The sequence below is a fragment of the Hemicordylus capensis genome, chromosome 6, assembly GCF_027244095.1.
Source record: "Hemicordylus capensis ecotype Gifberg chromosome 6, rHemCap1.1.pri, whole genome shotgun sequence".
NCBI lineage: Eukaryota > Metazoa > Chordata > Lepidosauria > Squamata > Cordylidae > Hemicordylus > Hemicordylus capensis.
In genome coordinates, this window is record NC_069662.1 from 33,401,853 (window position 1) to 33,420,038 (window position 18,186).

At 44.1% G+C, this 18,186-nt stretch overlaps 1 protein-coding gene across 2 annotated transcripts in view; it reads right to left on the reverse strand.

Moving 5' to 3' along the window:
- Positions 1-18,186, reverse strand: part of LOC128328891 (cytosolic phospholipase A2 gamma-like) — a 60,024-nt gene that overhangs the window by 23,660 nt on the left and 18,178 nt on the right. For both annotated transcript variants that reach the window (XR_008309439.1, XM_053259082.1), the window contains exons 5-10: positions 18,041-18,183; positions 13,696-13,894; positions 12,974-13,082; positions 6,347-6,487; positions 5,621-5,674; positions 2,336-2,407 (exon numbers count right to left, since the gene is read on the reverse strand). Coding sequence is in view for 1 of the 2 variants with exons in the window: in XM_053259082.1 (XP_053115057.1) it covers positions 2,336-2,407; positions 5,621-5,674; positions 6,347-6,487; positions 12,974-13,082; positions 13,696-13,894; positions 18,041-18,183 (718 nt within the window). In the remaining variant the exon portion in view is untranslated. The remainder of the gene's footprint in view (positions 1-2,335; positions 2,408-5,620; positions 5,675-6,346; positions 6,488-12,973; positions 13,083-13,695; positions 13,895-18,040; positions 18,184-18,186) is intronic.

Genomic DNA, 18,186 nt, shown 5'->3' on the forward strand with positions numbered 1-18,186 from the left:
GATTCTGACACAGTCAACATACAGCCTGCAAGGTAAGTTGTCTCTCCAAGTGCTTCATCTAAAAGTATCATTGTTATTAGTTAATGGTGCAGAATAGAGCATTGCCCATTATCCCACAACTTGCCAGTTCCAAATTAGTAGGGCTGCAACATTTAGTTGATTAATTGTTTAGATTGGATCAAGTAAACACATTTTGACCTATGACAGTAAAAAGGTGTCCCTAATGAACAAGGTATTGGATTTTGTGTTTTTAAATTGTCAGTATATAGTCTTAAAAATTGCAGATGTCAGGCGACATCCTAATAGAGGCATTCCCTCCTGTACAAGTAGAATAGCTCTTCTAAAATGTCTGATATGGCACACATACACATATGCCTCAACCACAAATAAAGCTTGTTTTTCTTTATAACATTTCCTCCTTTTTCTTATGCAATTGAAAAAAAATTATGGACTAAATCTCATATCTATAATATAAAGCTATCTGGGCCTCACTGACTGACATGAAACTCCCAGACCAAACCACGAAAGACAGAAGCATGTCATTTTCACATATAGGCTCCAGACCTCACCCAGACTACCCAAAAGATCCCCAACACCCATAATTCATTAATGTCCTGGAAAATGCAAGGGGGACTACTGCTCGGCCCCGTGGTTGTTGGCCTGTGGGGTCCCGCAGGGTTCGGTCTTGTCCCCCATGCTGTTTAACATCTACATGAAGCCGTTGGGAGAGGTCATCCGGGGATTTGGACTGAGTTGTCAGCAATATGCGGATGACACTCAGCTCTATCTCTCCTTGTCATCTGATCCTAGGGAGGCGGTGGATGTCCTGAATCGGGGGCCGGAGGCCGTGATGTGGGCTAACAAACTGAGATTGAATCCGGATAAGACGGAGGTACTGTTGGTCAGTAGGAGAGCCAATCAGGATGAGGAGATTTTACCGGTTCTGGATGAGGTTGCACTCCCCTTGAAGGAGCAAGTATGCAGCTTGGGGGTACTACTGGACCCGGCTCTGCCTTTAGAAGCTCAGGTGGAGGCGATGGCCAGGGGTGCCTTTGCACGGCTTCGGCTAGTGCGCCAGCTGCGTCCCTTTCTCGAGAAGGCAGATCTGGCCACGGTTACCCATGCCTTAGTCACGTCGCGGCTGGATTACTGTAATGCGCTCTACGTGGGTCTGCCCTTGAAGAATATCCAGAAACTGCAGCTAGTGCAAAACGCGGCAGCGAGAGTTTTATCCGGAGCTTTTACTGCTGCTTCTGTGTGTTTTTACTTGTATTGTTTTTATGCCTGTTTTTATATGTTTTTATTTTATTTTTTTAGCTTGATGTTTTTATTGCCTTTTTATTGTATGTTTTAACTTTTGTAAACAGCCTTGGGGTTGTCTTTTAACGAAAGGTGGTATATAAATGTAAAAATAAATAAATTAAATAAAAATAATAAAAAATGTGGGAATACTCTCCTATTGGAAGGCATGGGGAATGAAACCTCATAGAGCTAGGAAACAACTAGCATCACAGAGAGACTTCATGAATTTGCAAGCCCTTTTACTAGTAATTGATGAAAAATGCTTGTCTGTGACTGCCCTAGAGTGGCAGCAATGAAGGAGTCATTTGATTGGATGTGCACAAACCAGGCCTGGCTAAGTTACTTCCTAAAAATTATCAGGCAATATGGTTTTGAAGAGGGCTGGAGAGAAAAAAATAGGTCGACTAAAACATTGGCAAGTATTCTCAAGACAGAGATAGTATCAGCCATGCTTACTGTGCTTAGCATCCATCCTATTGCCTTTCCTCCAAACCAATGAGTCAACTAGAATAGCATTTAACACATGATTCTGCCACAAAGTTCCTGAGATTCACACAGAAGGCAGACTCTTCCAGCTAAGTACCTGTTGCAGTTTAGGGATAGTTAAACAAGTTCCTACACTGTTAAGTGCTCCTGATTTGGCATGTAATATACCCAATGTGTTTGAATCTGTAAAGGCTAGGGGAACTTACCCACAACTATTCCAGAAGTGCTTGACAAGATGTTGGGCCTGTTGGATAATGGCACTTTGAGAAACAGTCCAAGTTCAACTCAACAACTTCTTGATATACAAGTGAACCATAGACCCATGCTCTGCACCATTTTAGCCCATGGGTCTATTAAGAATACATTCACTGGCCATGGGGCCTCTCTGAATGTACAAGAGAGAAAAGGGCAAGTTGACTATGCTAGCCCAAATAAATATTCCAGATTGTCTAAAGGATTTATGGTTTGATCAGAGTGCCAAAAAAGAGAGAGAGAAGAGAAGCTTGGAGAGTAGAGACAGATAATGAAGTCTGTTGTCATGACTTACCGAACTTTGTTGAACTTCCAGGTCTTGATTTGCCATATTTTGCACAAAGATGCAAAAAGTGCTTTAAAATATCTTGAAAGATAAAATGCATAAGTTCATATACTGTACTTGAGGGCCTACTTCCATCACAGCCATCTAGTCAGTGCGTTCACGTCTCCCTTTTGGCTTTGCCCAGACCAATGCCATTGCCAAAACGCCATCACCGCTTACCAGCCATCACCACCAAGGTTATCTTTCCATTTACTTTCCCTTTGCTCTGTATTTACCAGTGTTTTCTTAATTATGTTACGTGAAGTGTTTTGTGCACTTGGGTAAAGAGTTGTAATAGTTTTCATTCAACACCACATGATTCTCTATACAGTGTATGATTTCTGAAACAGTTGAAGTAGTTTGAAATCCTGATGGAAAGGTTACCTGAGTGCCTGCAGGTTAGCGGGAAGTACTGGAGGACTTGGAGGCTGTTCTCACGGACAGCCAAGACCGGATTAAGGTAGCCAAGCCTCGTCTTGGCTGCATGTGAGAAGCAGCAGGAGGCAAGCCACTGCCAGAACCCACCTCTAAAATGGAGTTAGGGGAGCAAATGTTCCCTTAGCCAGGGTTTTGTTTCTTTTTTTGCTCATCTGTCAATAAATAAATATAGCAGTGAAGAGCACCCACCCATCTCGAGGGGACCCCTATAATGCACCACTAACTTGTGGGGTGCATTAAGGGTTGTCAGAGGGCCAGGACAATGCGTCCCAGTCCCCAAACCTCCACACTGCCTGAAGCACCTGGTGAGCGACTTGGCACATGATCGCACATCCACCAAGGGCTAGGCGATAGTCTGCAGGGAAGGTCAGTTTCTTCAGCCTTCCCTGCCACTTGCCCGGTAGCCCTTCTCACTGATCATGAGAAAGGGCTCTCAGGGGGACCCACAGATACGTTGGTGTTCAAAAAACAATGAAGAAAGAAATCAAAGGGGCCACAACCCCAGCATGCCCCCATGTTAGACAGGGGATAGAATGTTTGTGAGATCAGAAAGCTAACTGTTAAGAGAAAAGCCGCTGTTTGTATTTTTTGCTGGTCAAGGATTAAAAAAAAAAAAGATTTGACCGATTGACAAGCAGGAGGGTGGAGGCAATGGAACTCTGTGGTTAGGAGCAGGGGAAGGAAGGCTTTGACAAAGAGCCATAAGTTTCTCCACCTGAAAAACACTCCCTCAAGACGACAGCCACGGCCCCTTCTGTTTCTGAGGGGGGAAGGTGGGTGACAGTGGTTTTCTCACCAACCATTTCACAGCTTTGTGTTTCCAAGGGGTAGGGTTTTTAAAAGAGCTAGACCAAGTATCAGTGCCCCTGCTCCTCCACAAACACCAACAGGAAACAGAAAAGGTGCATGTGAAATATGATCCAACAGAGGTTTCTGATAACATGGACATTGCCTTGCATGTTGTGTAGTCTAGTATTATTACTACCATATTATAGTTACTAGGGTAGGGGGCACCAAAGCCAAGATGAAGTGACTTCCTTATGGCCACCTAGGAGGATTATACCTGTGCGATTTGAACCTGAAACTTCACAGCTTGCACTATGAACTACTGTGCTACCCAGACCTGTTTCCATAATATTCCAGGGCCCCCATCCACAGATCTTCATAAGCAAATCATGTTATCATGATCCCAAATGGGGCCGCACAGTCCCATTCTGGAGTTGGACAGCCAATGCTGCGTTCACAGCACGGCAGAAGAGCCACTCCTGGTTGTGCTGCAAATGCAGCGCCCGCCTGACCCTAACTCCTGAATGGGGCCGCGCAGCCCCATCCATGAGCCAGACCACGCCCCCTGCATCTGACATCTGGTGCGGGGGCATGGCTAGCCCCCATGTCTGACATCAGACGTGGGGGTGGGATGAGCAGGGCCACCACAGCTGCCGCACACGGGCCACTCACAGTTTGGCTCCGTGCCTGGTGCAACTTCAACCAAAGCTTCACACAGGCCCAAACAAACAACTGGGGGGGGGGGACACTTAAGGTTGATGGGGGCGGCCACTGGCCCCCAGGCATTGCCAGGAAGAACACTGCACCAAGGGGGGGGGTCACAAACAACTCAGGAGGGAGCTGTCAGGAGGGCAGGGCCAAGATGTGGAAATAGTCATGGATGATGGGAGGCAGACGGAGACAGAAGCCAACAACTTCTTGGCTGCTCTGCCTCCCACAAAGCCAAGGGCAGGCAGGGCAGTGGCACTTCTTTGGCTGAAAGCCCAAGGGAGAGTTCCCTCTCAGTAATTCACTAGAGCTCATCCAGCGAGTGGCCAAAGTAGTGTCTTTGCTATGCTGCCCTTGGCTTTGTGGGCAGCAGAGGAGCCGGGTGATTTTCCGCTTCTGTCTCCCTGTCTACCTCCCCATGCCTTGGAGAAGCTGGACTAGCTCTTTGCTTTACATTTGCGACAGTGTCTCTTCCTGAATGTTGGATTCACATACAAGCCGAGTACAAAGAATTAAGTGAAAAACCATTAAAATAAATTACTCCCTTTGCTGGATTTCTACTTGTGTGAGTCAGCATTTTCAGCAGTTGCTGCTATACGAGCAGCCCTGCTGGATCAAGCCCAAGGCCTATCTAGTCCAGCGTCCTGTTTCACACAGTGGCCCACCAGATGCCTCCAAGAAGCCCACAGAGAAGAAGTGAGGGTAAATACCTAGTGAATAGCAAATATCTAGTGAAAATAACAGAGCCTAAAATTAGATTGGCAGTCTCAAACACAAAGCCCAGGTTCGAAAAAACTAAACTAGAAGCAAGCAAGCTCAGCCTCGTTTTTAAAAAGGTAAATGTGCTTCATTTACCTCTACCTAAGCAAATCAATGGCCAGCATCCTGATGAACAGATTGTGTTAGCTTCCTACATCAATGAAGTGATAGCTTCTGTGCTGATTTGCTATGCTTCCAGAGCATGGACACTCTTGTGCAAGAGTGTAAATACTTTTTGGAGCTTGCCTGTGCTATGGGAGCACTCTGGGAGTGCCCTGCTAGACTGGAAACACGTTGCTTGACCCTTAGCAACATGTTTCTGGTCTACACATCATTGGTTAGTCAAGATGTCAGCCAGTAGTTTTAAACATGTGGGGGATCATGTAGCTTTATATGATTTTAGGGGGTCAGAGTATCAAAATTTTGAGAGCCCTTGCCTTAGGGTCTTTGGTGAACAAGCATAGCTTGTTCAGTGCATCCAACTGGGCCTTCTGGAGTAATGGGCTCCTATCTGACACACATACAGTAGTCTCCGATCCTAGCCTTGACCTCAGAAAATCATACCTATTATTGCATTAAAATTATCCTCCGCACTTCCAAGGGCACTTCCCCATAAACCTGAAAACAAAGAAGAAATGGCATTAGTAGTCCCATGTTTCACTGATGGCAACACTAGGCCCAAATTAATGTTTTGTTTTGAGAAGATTATATTTTTCACCATATCTGCCTACGATGGCCCTATAAACACTGACAGGAGGAAGGTACAACCCCACTTCTCATACATGAGCACCATCCTTTCCCTGGACATCAGTTTAACCCCTGCTAACTGGGCAAAGAGGCACCATTCAAAGGGGTGATTATGTTAAGCAAGAGAAGAGCAACTGGCCCTATTCACCCCAGCACTGTCCTCCAGCAGCAGTTGCTGGTGTCTACCTTGTGTTTCTTTTTAGACTGAACCCTTTGTGGGCAGGGAACCACCTTCGCCTTCTACTTTTATGTAAACACTGTGTGAACGTCTTGATGAAATGCAGTACATAAATAATTGTGGTGGTAATATAAGTTTCTTTTTATTAACAATGGAACATGGTATTATTACCGGAGCTCCCACATAGCTTATAAAGAGTGGCCATTTCATAACTTGTTTGGTTTACATTTGTATTTTTAAGTATTGATTAGTACTTGGTTACATACTCCTTCATTCCTATCAGTTGATCATGCCAACAGAAAATAGTTTAGGAGTTTGGCATTCTGAGAATGGCAGACTGTTAGGAAGCAATTTGGATGGTGTACCTCTCAGATAGCCGATACATTTCTCCTCCTTTTTTTCACACATTTGCCCTTCCTCAAATACGCTCCCAAAGTATTTGGTGTCAACAAATGCCCCCAGGCCAGGAATCCCAGCTTCATGTGGGGTAAATTCAAGCCAGGTGCCTAAGAAAAGGAAAAAGAAATAGGGGAAATAAATGAAGACTGAAAATAAAAGAACAAAATGTTATATGAATTGAACATTCAGGAGACAAAGGCTGCCACCAAATTTTGCTTAACAGCAGAATCCAGAATGAATTTAGAGGGAATTTGCCCTGGAGGGGAGTGGCTTCACACCTTAGCAGAACTGCTACCACCTTAATGTCGACACAAAGAGGAGATTCCCACGATTGGCAAAAAGCAGGCTAAGGGAGCCTAGCCCACTTTTTGCCGATTGTCTGCTTCCACGGGAGCTGCGCAACTCCCGGCAGCAAACCTCCTAAAGTACCCCTCCCCTTAGCTGGCTCCGTGCGGACCTGGCAGTCGTGTGGGCAGCCAGTCCAGCCACCTAGGGCTTCAGCCTGGATTGCTAAGCCCGCTCTCCCCGCAAACCCCTTTCCGGCGATTGTGAGACTCGCCTCAATGTGTAGAAAAACCACTAACTATGCTGTCATTCAACTATACGGCAAGAGGGATTTACTTTCACAGCTCATGCCACATTTTCTTCCATGACAGTAAAACAGGGGGAAACATCTACTCAGAGATACTCAATGGGGCTATTCCCATGATCAGGCAAAATCGGGCTAGGGGAGCCTAGCCCGCTTTCACCTGATCGTGGGAACCACTGGGCTCACAGGCGAATGAGGCCCCCGATCTTCCCAGCCCCCACCAGCTCTGTAACAGAGCTGGCAGTCATGTGGGTGGCTGATCTGGCCGCCCAGGGCTGCTGCCCTGCTCGTCTGCAGGGAGAGAGGACTTAGCTCGCTCTCCCCACAAACCCTATGGAGGCGGGTCTCCTTGATCGTGAGACCTGCCTCAATGCTTAACACACTCTCAAAGATAAAACTTCTACTAGGTCAGGTGTGATATTTCTCCTTTGCTTTATTTTCTGTATTTCAAGATATTGGCTGCATGTCAACTTCAGGTCCATGGCAATGAGTTCAGGTTCTTTAGAAGAGATACTTAACCTAATATTGAGTGCCTTCCAGAAGTATCGTAATATGCTTTTATCTAAGCTGGCTTTGATAACTAAGGTACGTTGTAATGAGGCAAGATGCAAGGAGAGCTAGTCTTATGGTTGCAAGCATTTCTTGTCCCCTTAGCTAAGCAGGGTCTGCCCTGGTTGCATATGAATGGGAGACTTGATGTGTGAGCACTGCAAGATATTCCCCTCAGGGGATGGAGCCACTCTGGGAAGAGAATCTAGGTTCCAAGTTCCCTCCCTGGCTTCTCCAAGCATTTCTTATCCCTTACACACCAATAGTGTGTAGAGCCTCTATAAATTAAAATCCATTAATTCATTAAGCATACATTACAATGTAATCCCATTGTTGCATTGTCATCTCAGACCTAGCTCTTTAAAAAAGGGGGGGGAGAAAAGAAGAGATTTGCAATGCAGACACAAATTTGGGGCCCAACTATAATAGCATTGATTTGAACTGGCCCCCTATTTTCACAGCCCTGTTTTCAGGCAAGAGGGAATACATGAGGAGCAAACATTCTTTAGGGATTTAGATGGAAAAATGGAGAAGATGGAGAGAAGACATTCCAGAGGTGGGAGCCTTACCTACAACTTAGTTTTGCTAGTGATATGAATATTATATGCCCCTTTTCGACTAAAGTTCCCAAAGCGGTCCATAGAAATATAAAATAAGTAAATAAAATAAAAGGCTGCCTGTCCCCAAAGGGCTCACAATCTTAAAAAGAAAAACAAGTTAGTCACTAGCAGCAGCCACTGGAGGGATACTGTGCTGGGGATGGATAGGGCCAGTTGCTCTCCTCCTACTAAATAAAAGAGAACCACCACTTGAAATGGTTCCTCTTGCTCAATTAGCAGGGATAACTGAGTGTAGTGAAGAGGTCTACACTCAGACTACACTTCAAGAGACTACACTTCACCCTATATTAGCCTTGAAGACTACAGCTGCTTGGAGTTGCTTATCACACAGAGCCCTTTGTAATAAATTCTGTTTTGATATTTTGTAATGCTTTACTAAATATCATACAAGGAGACAAGGTTCTTCAGAGTTTTTGTCTCTTGAATTTTGATTTTTAATTGTCAATACAAAACTCTTGTGAACATTAATGGATGAAGTAATTTATTTTCTATGCCCTGCCTTCAGCCCTCTTAGAGGGCAGATATAGAGGGGCTCCCTATAGGGAGAGGCTCTGACCATGTGGGGAGGGACAACTGGAATCGGTTACCCAAGTGCTGTTGGAATGTTTGTTCTATAGAGACCTGCATCGGGATCTCATTTACCCTTTGATGGCTAAATGCCCAGGTCTTGACTCTCCTCAGATGATTGGCAGGCTGTTGGAAAGAAGTAATTCCAGCATTACCAGACAGGTGGCTAAATTTTGTAGCGCAGCCCTCCGTTTCAGTAAGAGCTTAACAACGGGAAAATAAGTGATGGAATTAAGGCCAGAGTAACTTTTGCAGCTATAGAGTGGATAACTGTAGGTGGGCACTCAGGTATCGGGATCATTTGTATATTAACAGCAAATCTAACAACTAAATTTTCCTGAGCTCTTGAAGTGTTTAACCCCCCTCAGATTCAGGAGTCAAGAAGGCAACTGTTTAAATTTTGATCTGTATGTAATAATCTCATAAGTATGAAATGCTGCTGTCTCCTTTTATCCTAAGTTATGTATTTTTAGTAGTTTTGGTAAATCAATTTTCAGTACCTTGATCTATGTTCTGAAGGACTTTTTTAGTCTATTTGGTTTTATTGTTTGAGTAGAAGTTTGACTATTTTCTCTTCTACATTTGTTTTAACCTTATGCTGGTCGCTGACCGAAATAAAGAGATTTGATTTGATTTATATTTTCTGGATACTCCTTGGCTACCTGAATAACATAAGTCTATCTAATGGTGTCTAATGCTAATGGTATGAAAAGCTTGTATTTGAGGCAATCCCTGATAACCTCTAATCACAGTTATAGCTTTTACATGGAATGCGTGGGGGAAAACGAATGGAGCCTACTTTCAACTTTTTAAAAGATGGCCTAGGCCCCCTTCCCATGTGCTCTGAATTTAGTTTGTATACAACCATGAGCACATGGGCTACAAAGCAGTGTTGCCTATAGTGTGAGTGGCCACAATCTTTTAACAAGAGGGAGCATTGACAAAAACCCCTCTAGGCCACCCCTCCCCCCCACCCATGTGCTCTGAATTTCATGTGTATCCAACTGTAGCTATTAGAGAGCAATAGGGATGTGCAAATTGAATCTGATCTATTCAAGTGATACGATTTCAAATCGAATCACCCTTGGGGGCACTGATCAGATTTGAGGTTGAATCAAATCACCCTAGAATCAAGCTCAAATAGATTTGGTGATTTGAGTCACCCTTTTGTCCCCACAATGCCAGCCGTTCAAGCTTTTCTGCCACTCTGAACATCTGCTTTGCATGCAGAAGATCCCAATTTCAATCCTTAGCATCTCCAGGTAGGGCTGCCTGAAACCTGTAGATGCAAGGGATTCAACTTGGGATGCATGCAAAGCCGATACTGAGGCGATTCTCATGATCGGCCAAAAGCGGGCTAAGGGAGCCGGGTTCGGGGGTTCATGGTTTTGGTTCGGGGGGTTCAATGGTTCGAGGTCAAACCAAATCCCCCTGCCATTCATCCAAACCTGGACTGAACCACCTCCAAAGTTTGTGAATCGCCCTGAACTGAAAATTTAAAAAAATGTTGGGATTTTTAACCTTATACTCCCCTCAGGGGAGTTCCTGGAGGCGGTGGGGAGTCCGGGGAGGTTCCCCCTCCCCCTGCCAGCTTTACTTATGCCCCCCTCCGGCCAGTTCACCCGCTATTCAGCCACTTTTTGGCCTTCTCCTGGCAGCACGTGGCCATTTTGGGCACACCTGCGTGATTGAGCTCTGCATGGCCCAGAATGGATTGCAACAAACAAGCCCCAGAAGCTCATTTGAGTGTAGAGTTTCCTCTGGTGTCTAGGCACCCAACAGGTTCACGTGGGGACACTGATAACTCATTTTTTTAAAATGAGGAGGTGAAGGTTTGGGGAGGGGTGAGGAGGAAGGCATGAGGCTCGTGTGCAGCAAAGCAGTGTTTCCAGAAGAATTGCCGCTTGAGCCCCAATTGCAATTGCAAGGCTGATTTCGGCTCCAGCACTACCCTTACTTACTTGGGAGTAGCCCTATTCGAACTCATAATTTACGTCTGAGTAAACACCCATAGGCTTAGATTACATGATGTCCCCACCTTCCCTCCTAAGAATATACACTTTTCATTTTTAAAAAAGTTTATCATGATTTAATATAATAAACGTGATTTCTTTTCATGTGCTGGACAGAAATACTAAGTAAAGATTAAGACAGATTTCAGAAGGGGTCAGAAACTTGTTTTTCTTCATTGATCACCTTTTCCCCAGCTAATCCTTCCCATCTAGATAGAAGCGGAGGCTAAAGCTAAAGGAAATTAGAATGCAGATGAATTAGGGAGGGATGTCAAAATGTTGGGCGGGGGGGGGACTCCAAATCTATGTTTAATTTAAGGTAGAAATCTTGTTTTGTTTGTTTCTAAAATACTCCAAATGGAGCTGCCAATTATTTCACTCAAAAGCAAATTAGTCTCGAATAACGGGAGGAAGAATTTCTAGATGGACAGGTCCACACAGAAAGAGAGATAAACCTGGCTGGTAATAAAAGCAATCCTTGAAACCAGCGAGCAAAGGAGGAAAGCATAGAAGGTGGCAACTGCTCTCTGGAGCGCAAAGAAGACACAACCCAAGAGAAAAGCTGTAGCCCCCACATTCCGGGGCTTGTCAGGACCAAGTCTCGTCGCGAGACTGGATTCTTCAACAGCACATCATCCAAGAAGCACAATCCCACCTAAAAGGCAGCTGTGGATGAATGTGTCTGGAATTCTAAGGGCAGCATTTTAGAAAGTCTGGATTTTGTTCATAGCCAAATCAGTTTGAAGCCCCCTGAAATTTGCACTCCAAACAGCAGCTGAAAGGAAAGGAAAAGACACATAGACATTTTGAAGCCCATTCCCCGCCCATCAAAAGACATATACTTCTGACATAAAATCCGCTCCAGTTGTAACTGGCGAGTATTTTGGGGGGTAGAAGAATGTTTGGTACCGATGACCAGTAAACGGGAAGATTTAGAAATGGCAAATCCCCAATCATGCCAGCCCTGTCTCTCTACCCTCCCCCCACCCCCAACAAAGAAACAATACTGGATCAGAGGCAACAAGAGAGGAGCAAAGTGTGTGCCTGTGCCTGTCTGTGAACGCAAACTTTTGCCATCATAGAGATGGAAAATGTATCTTCTCCACCCCAGGTATGCTGGGGAAGGAGGCAGAAGAAAGGCTGTGGAGGCACTTGAGTTCAGGAAGGTCCTGGTGGTCTGGGAAGGTTTCTTCCCGCTGGTGTGTTCATAGGAGAAAGGACGATGGGTCTTACGTTTGAGAAATAAATGGGATCGGATCCCACAAGAGCAGGGACTCACCCACCTGCTTCACCAGAATTTCCTGCAGCCCTTTTGCATGGAGGTCTAGGGTTGGGGAGGGCATATTTGCTGGAACCATAAGGTATTGAATATGCCCAAAACATCCACCCTGGACTGGGAAATGTTACTGGGATTTAAACAGGGCAAGACGCTGCCTCCAGGAACTCCCTCGAAGGGGGGGAAAGGTACACATTTTAAAAAAAAAAAACCTGCAAAACATTCGCAAACCCCCCCCCCAAATTGAACTGAAGAGGGGGGGTTCAACAGGGTACCGAACTGAACTGGCCTGGTTGGGTTCGAGTCTGGTCCGGACTCAAACCAAACCTGGGCCTGCCGGTTCCGTGCACATCCCTATTGGGCGATCGTGTGCTACAACGGGAGCCACATGGCTCCCGGCAGCAAATCTCCCAAAGTACCCCTCCCCTTAGCAGATGTTAACAGAGCGAGCACTCCATTAACCTAGTCTTTTTGATTGTGTGTCACTGCGACACGCAGAGACACACAAGTGGACCCCCAACCAGGAGGCTACAAGCAGCCTCCCAGGCTTGGGTGTCTCTCCAGGATGCCTTGCATACTCAGGCAGGGCATCCTGGAACTTCCTGGTGCCATGCGGCCCCCGATCCCCGCAGCCCCCGTCGGCTCCATGACAGAGCCAGCAGTCATGTGGGTGGCCAATCTGGCTGCCCAGGGCTCCCTTTCAATCGTCTGCAGGGAGAGCGGGCAAACCCCCTTATGGCACTTCCCAGTGATCGTGGGAATCGCATCACTGAGTTAAAATGGACCAATGATCTTACTCAGTTTAAGGCAGCTTCCTGTGTTCTTATGTTTTCCACTCCTACAATTACGTTTTGCCCCCCATTTTTATCCCTCCTCCTGAGAACCCTTCCCCACGCTGAATTTCAAAGATGTCCCTCAAATCACAAAGTTAATCAAAAAGATTTTTTTAAAAAAGTGGGATCAGCATGACGGGCAATCACCTGCATTTTGTTTGTGATGTGTTTCCTTGTCCACTGCTGCATAGATAGGATAAGGATTTTTCCCAGTCTCACAAGATCTTCTGTGCATAGACAGTTCAGACTTATCTAACTGAAAAAGGCATAGATTGAATTAAATGTATCAAATCTGTTTGCAACCCATACATGGCAGCTGTTTTTTAGAAGAGGTGCTCACCTTGTCTCTCAAAACCACCCCAGGCAGCCCCATCATATTTTTTATGAAGGTGCAGTTTTAAAAACTTGCCCAACTCAGCTTAGTGATAAGGATATTGTTAAGTTCTTCTCTTGTCAGCACTTTTAATGGAATAAACTGTTCCAGACCTCTCCTGTTCCCCAACAGACTGAATTTTATAAACTATGGAGATGTCTACAATTTGGGCATTCCATGCACATATTTTTAAACCAGAATGTAAAAGTTGTGCTTTGCAATGTATTATTGCACGACCTTTTGAGGTAGGGGTTTTTTGTGACCAAAAAATCCAGGAATTTTTAGCATACAGAATCTGAATGAAAAATCCATATGGAAAAATGAGAGACCCACCAGTCCAAAGCAAGAATGACTGTCATGGAGAGAGATCTCCATCTCAGAGATCGTAGCAGAAGCTCAGGGGGATGTGATTGCCAGAGTTGCTTAAGAACTGCAGAAACCTCTATCAGTTTTTGTTACAAGGGATTTGGGCTCAACTATTTTATTTTCTACTCACCTCTTTTAGCATCCTTTGCACTATAAAATAGGCCCATAAATCAGTCAGTGAGTAACATTCATCTTCTGAAGCCTCCATCGCAGCTTCTCTGGCCTCCTCCAGATCCCAGTCACTATTGGCAAGTGTTTCACACAGACGTTTTTCCACTAACTCTATATTTTGCACCCAGTCTCCAGTTCCGTAGAGAGCTGACATACACCTTTTAACAAAATGGTGACGCAGGAGGGGAGAATATTTGTCAGCGTTTAGCACATAATCTTAAAGTGGAATTTGAGTATATGTAGGACCAGGAAACAAGGAGCCTAAACACTGTGATACAAGTCTAACTCTGATCCAAGCTGGTAGCCAGCTAGCGGCATGGTGGGTATGAGTGCTCCTCCCGCCGCCGCCAAAAATTCTCTTTCCTCCGGGGTGTAGCAAGGTTGGATTGGTCCCAGAGAAAAGATTTTAAAATGGGTCCCCAGCCCCTCAAAGTCCAGGGCCTCCACACACCCCAGGTCCCCAAGGATTTAAGTCTGATATTTCAAAATAAGTATGAATACATTTCACTGAATATACACACATGCACATTTCACAATATATAATGATATACATTTAATACTATATATTTGTGCTACTTCTAATACCTAGAACACACTAAAAACTTTAATTATTAAAATAGGCTCCTTGCTGCAGATTAGCAAGGGAGACTTTCAACCATGCAGTGTGAGCCTATGTAGGTTTTCTCAGAATTCTGAACAAATTCAGTAAAGCTTGATTCCAGGAGGTTTTTCAGACGGGGCTTTTAAAACCCTTTAACACACATCTCCTCTGGAATAGAGGTGTTGCATTTACATGTTAGCCAGATTTACCCTGAAGTCCCTGTGAGTTATTGGGGAGCAATTCACATGCAATTCAGGTTTTTCACTGCTCGTTAGAGTGTTGCCTGATCCAAAGTTTTTTTTAAAAACAACAACAACACTATTTTGCATTGGTTCTTTGGGACAACTTCAATTTCTCGGTAAAGCCTCCCAGTAAACTTGCAGTAAAGCCTGCTGCTGTGTGTAAACATCCCAGGTAAGTGTGTGGAGAATTGCAGCCTCAGGAAGCAAATCTAACCACATTTAGCTGGAAGTACATTTCATCGAAACCTAAAGGAGTTACTAGCAAGGAAAGCAGGTCTACTTAAAAATAAACTCCATTGCATTCGATTGTCTGAGATCCTTCCCTGGTAAGTGCATATAGGATTGCACATGCTCAGGGATGTAAACCAAACCAAACTAATTTGTGCTCCCAGCATATTTTGCTCCCTATAGGAGACCAGTAAGTCTCAATGAAGCAAGGAAGATAGGTGGGGAGAAACAGAGAAAAGAGCAAGAATTAGCACCATTCCTCAGGAGAAAAAAGGGGGGGGGGAGAGAATGAGGAATCTGCCTCTTGGTAAAATTTTAAGATAGAGGAGACATGTAATTCTCCCTGCCCCCCAATGTGGAAGTAGGGCTGGTTGTGGTCTCTCGCTGTACTTAGATAAAAACCACTCTCTGCGGGTGCTCAGAAGCAGGGTCATCACCAGTGGGGTATGGGGCTGGGGGGCAAATCGGCATGTGCAGGGCCTCCTTAACATTTCATATCATTACAGAATCAAACTGACTGATGACATACAGTGTAAATAGTGTGAGTGAGGTTTTTGGACAAATCCAACCAGCTTGGCATTTCTAAAGAAAAATAAAATAAAATAAAATAAAATAAAATTAAATTAAATTAAATTAAATTAAATTAAATTAAATTAAATTAAATTAAATTAAATTAAATTAAAAAGCACAACACATGCTTCACAGTTTTCATTCAGACCTTCTGGGTTGCAAAACAACTTGAACTTAAGTGCATTTATGAATGAATGAATGAATGAATAAATAAATAAATATAGTATAATATTGTTTGTTCCAGAAGTTTTTGTAATTTTCTGCCATGAAACAAGCCACTTATAGGACTTTTTAGATAGTTAAAAAGAAAGGCAGCAGATTTTCCAATCTGTTTCAAATTAAATATTCAGAGACTTCTCAGTATCTCCCCCCCCCATCAAAGCCCTACAGCAAGCAAGCAGATCCCTATATATGGTGGGGGGACTGCTCTGAGCCACGGTGTGTGGCCTGACATGATGTAGCAGGGGACTCACACCCGGGATGTTCCAAGTTCCCTCCCTGGCATCTCCAAGATAGGGCTAAGAGAGACTCCTGCCTGCAATCTTGGAGAAGTAACTGACATTCTGTGTAGACAATACTGAGCTAGATATACCAATGGTCTGACTCAGTATATGGCAGCTTCCTATGTTCCTATGGAGACTTCTCTGTAATATAAAGCTGCTTTGGCCTCGCCCACTGACATGAAACTTCCAGACCAAACCACAAAAGCTAGAGGCATGCTGTTTTTGCTGGTAGGCTACAGAAGCAAAAAGGGGGGGAAATGCATAGGGGAAAATACCTTATTGAGCTAGAGAAAGACTAGACTCACCTAGACATAAGATATTCATGGACTTGCAGACTGCAAACCCTTTTACTAGTATTCTATTATTAATCTCCAGTGTAAAGGGATGGAGAGCCAATCACTTTGTTGATTTGGCAATTAACTGAATAAACCTGCAGCCCTTTCCCCACTTAAGCCTTGCATCTTCATTGGTGTGGGTTCAATAGATATTTGACAAAAAGGAGTGCAATAAAAGTAGAATTCATAGTGTTCAATTATCAAGGCACCGTTCAAAAGAGCACATAGTCAGGGGCGTATCTAGGGTGGGTCAGGCAGGGCACATGCCCCGGGAGCCACTTGAAGGGGGGGCGCAATTTTTTAAAATTAATTTTTTAAAAGAAAAAATCCACCAAAAGCAAAATGGCCACCGTGCATGCTCAAATGGCCTCTGTGAGACCCCAGGCCTTGCATGCCAGGCCTTGCAGAGGCCATTTGAGCATGCATGGTGGCCATTTTGTTTTCAGCGGCCATTTTTTAAAAAATAAGTTTTAAAAATGGCTACCGTACATGCTCAAATGGTCCCTGTGATGCCCTAGAGGCCAGCAGGGGGAGGGGGAACTTTTGCAGACCCCCCATGGCCTTTAGGGAGCCCCCCAAAGGGTCTACAGGTAAAAAAGATTTTTAAAAATATATATATAATATGTCACTGTACACATATTCAGATTGGCACTATGTACAGAGAATCAGGGCTTGTGAATACTGAGCTGAAGCTTATGAGCTAGGATTGTATTCATTTGCTCTTACTTTGCTTCTTGTGATAAGTGAGTTAAATGTGATGTCTTAATAATATGGCTATTAATGGCGAGTTTGTCTTTGAATCAGTGTGAAATCCTTAGTATTAAGGCCCATTGGGAGTTTCTTGCTCTCTTTCTCTCATTTTAATTGTCTTTCTGAAATACTAGAATATATTTTAAGCAGTGACACAGTTTACTCTGTATATCCTTTAATTATTTTCAGAGTATCTGGGAAAAGTCAAATTCTCCATTTATTTTTAAAACTTATGTAATAGTGATGCTACAATGCATAGTAGAGAATTAGACAGGCACTTCTGTTTAGTTTTCCAAGTACACCTCCACATAGTATTTGGGTATTTCATGAGCCCCAGCATACTGAAATTTGTAGTTTTCCAGCATTTTTTGGTCTGGCTATGTCCACTGCTAAATAGTTTTTGAAATATTAATAGATTGATGAGCTTGACTTGCATTTTTCAGCTGACAGTATGTTAAAGTTATCCGAAAGATGGGTGTCAGATGTTTGGACAGGGGGCACAATTTCAGTGCTTGCCCTAGAGGTCATTCACACAATCAAAAACTGTGTTCTACCCAGATTTGGGAGCTGTGTATGCTCCCAATTTTTGGTTGTGTGGATGCAAGTTAGGAGGGGAAGCTACCCACGTTTTCCTCCTACCTTGTTTACACAGAATCACTTCTACCCAGGTTTTCTTCTACCTTCCTTCCACACAAACGAAAATTGGGAGCACACACAGCTCCCAAGCCCAGGTAGAACATAGTTTTTGATTGTGTGAATGACCTCAGAATTTTCTTCAGGCAATAGCCAGTGGTATTATGGAGAATCAGCCATTGTAGCTCAACAGAGCTTCAATATACAGAGGCAGGATACCTCTAATTACAGGGTGCTGAGGACAAACAAGTGGGAATATATATTATCTTCATGCCCTCTTTATAAAGTTTTCCAGAGATATTTCACTACTGGAAACAGAATTCTGTGAAAGATCCACTATTGTTTTGATCCAGCCTTTACTTGGTCTGATCTAATAAGCAGATATTCCATGTTCTTACTGAATTTTTGTTTAGTTTTCTCACCTTCATGACCATATACTTACCAGGTAGAACCTGACACCCCAGCCAAATACATTATGCAGTCCAAAAGTTTGTATTCCTTCAGCCCCAATAATGTCCCATAAAGAGCAATCATGGCCCGCAGACCTCCTCCTGATCCCAGGACAGTAATATTGGGGATTTTGTCCTG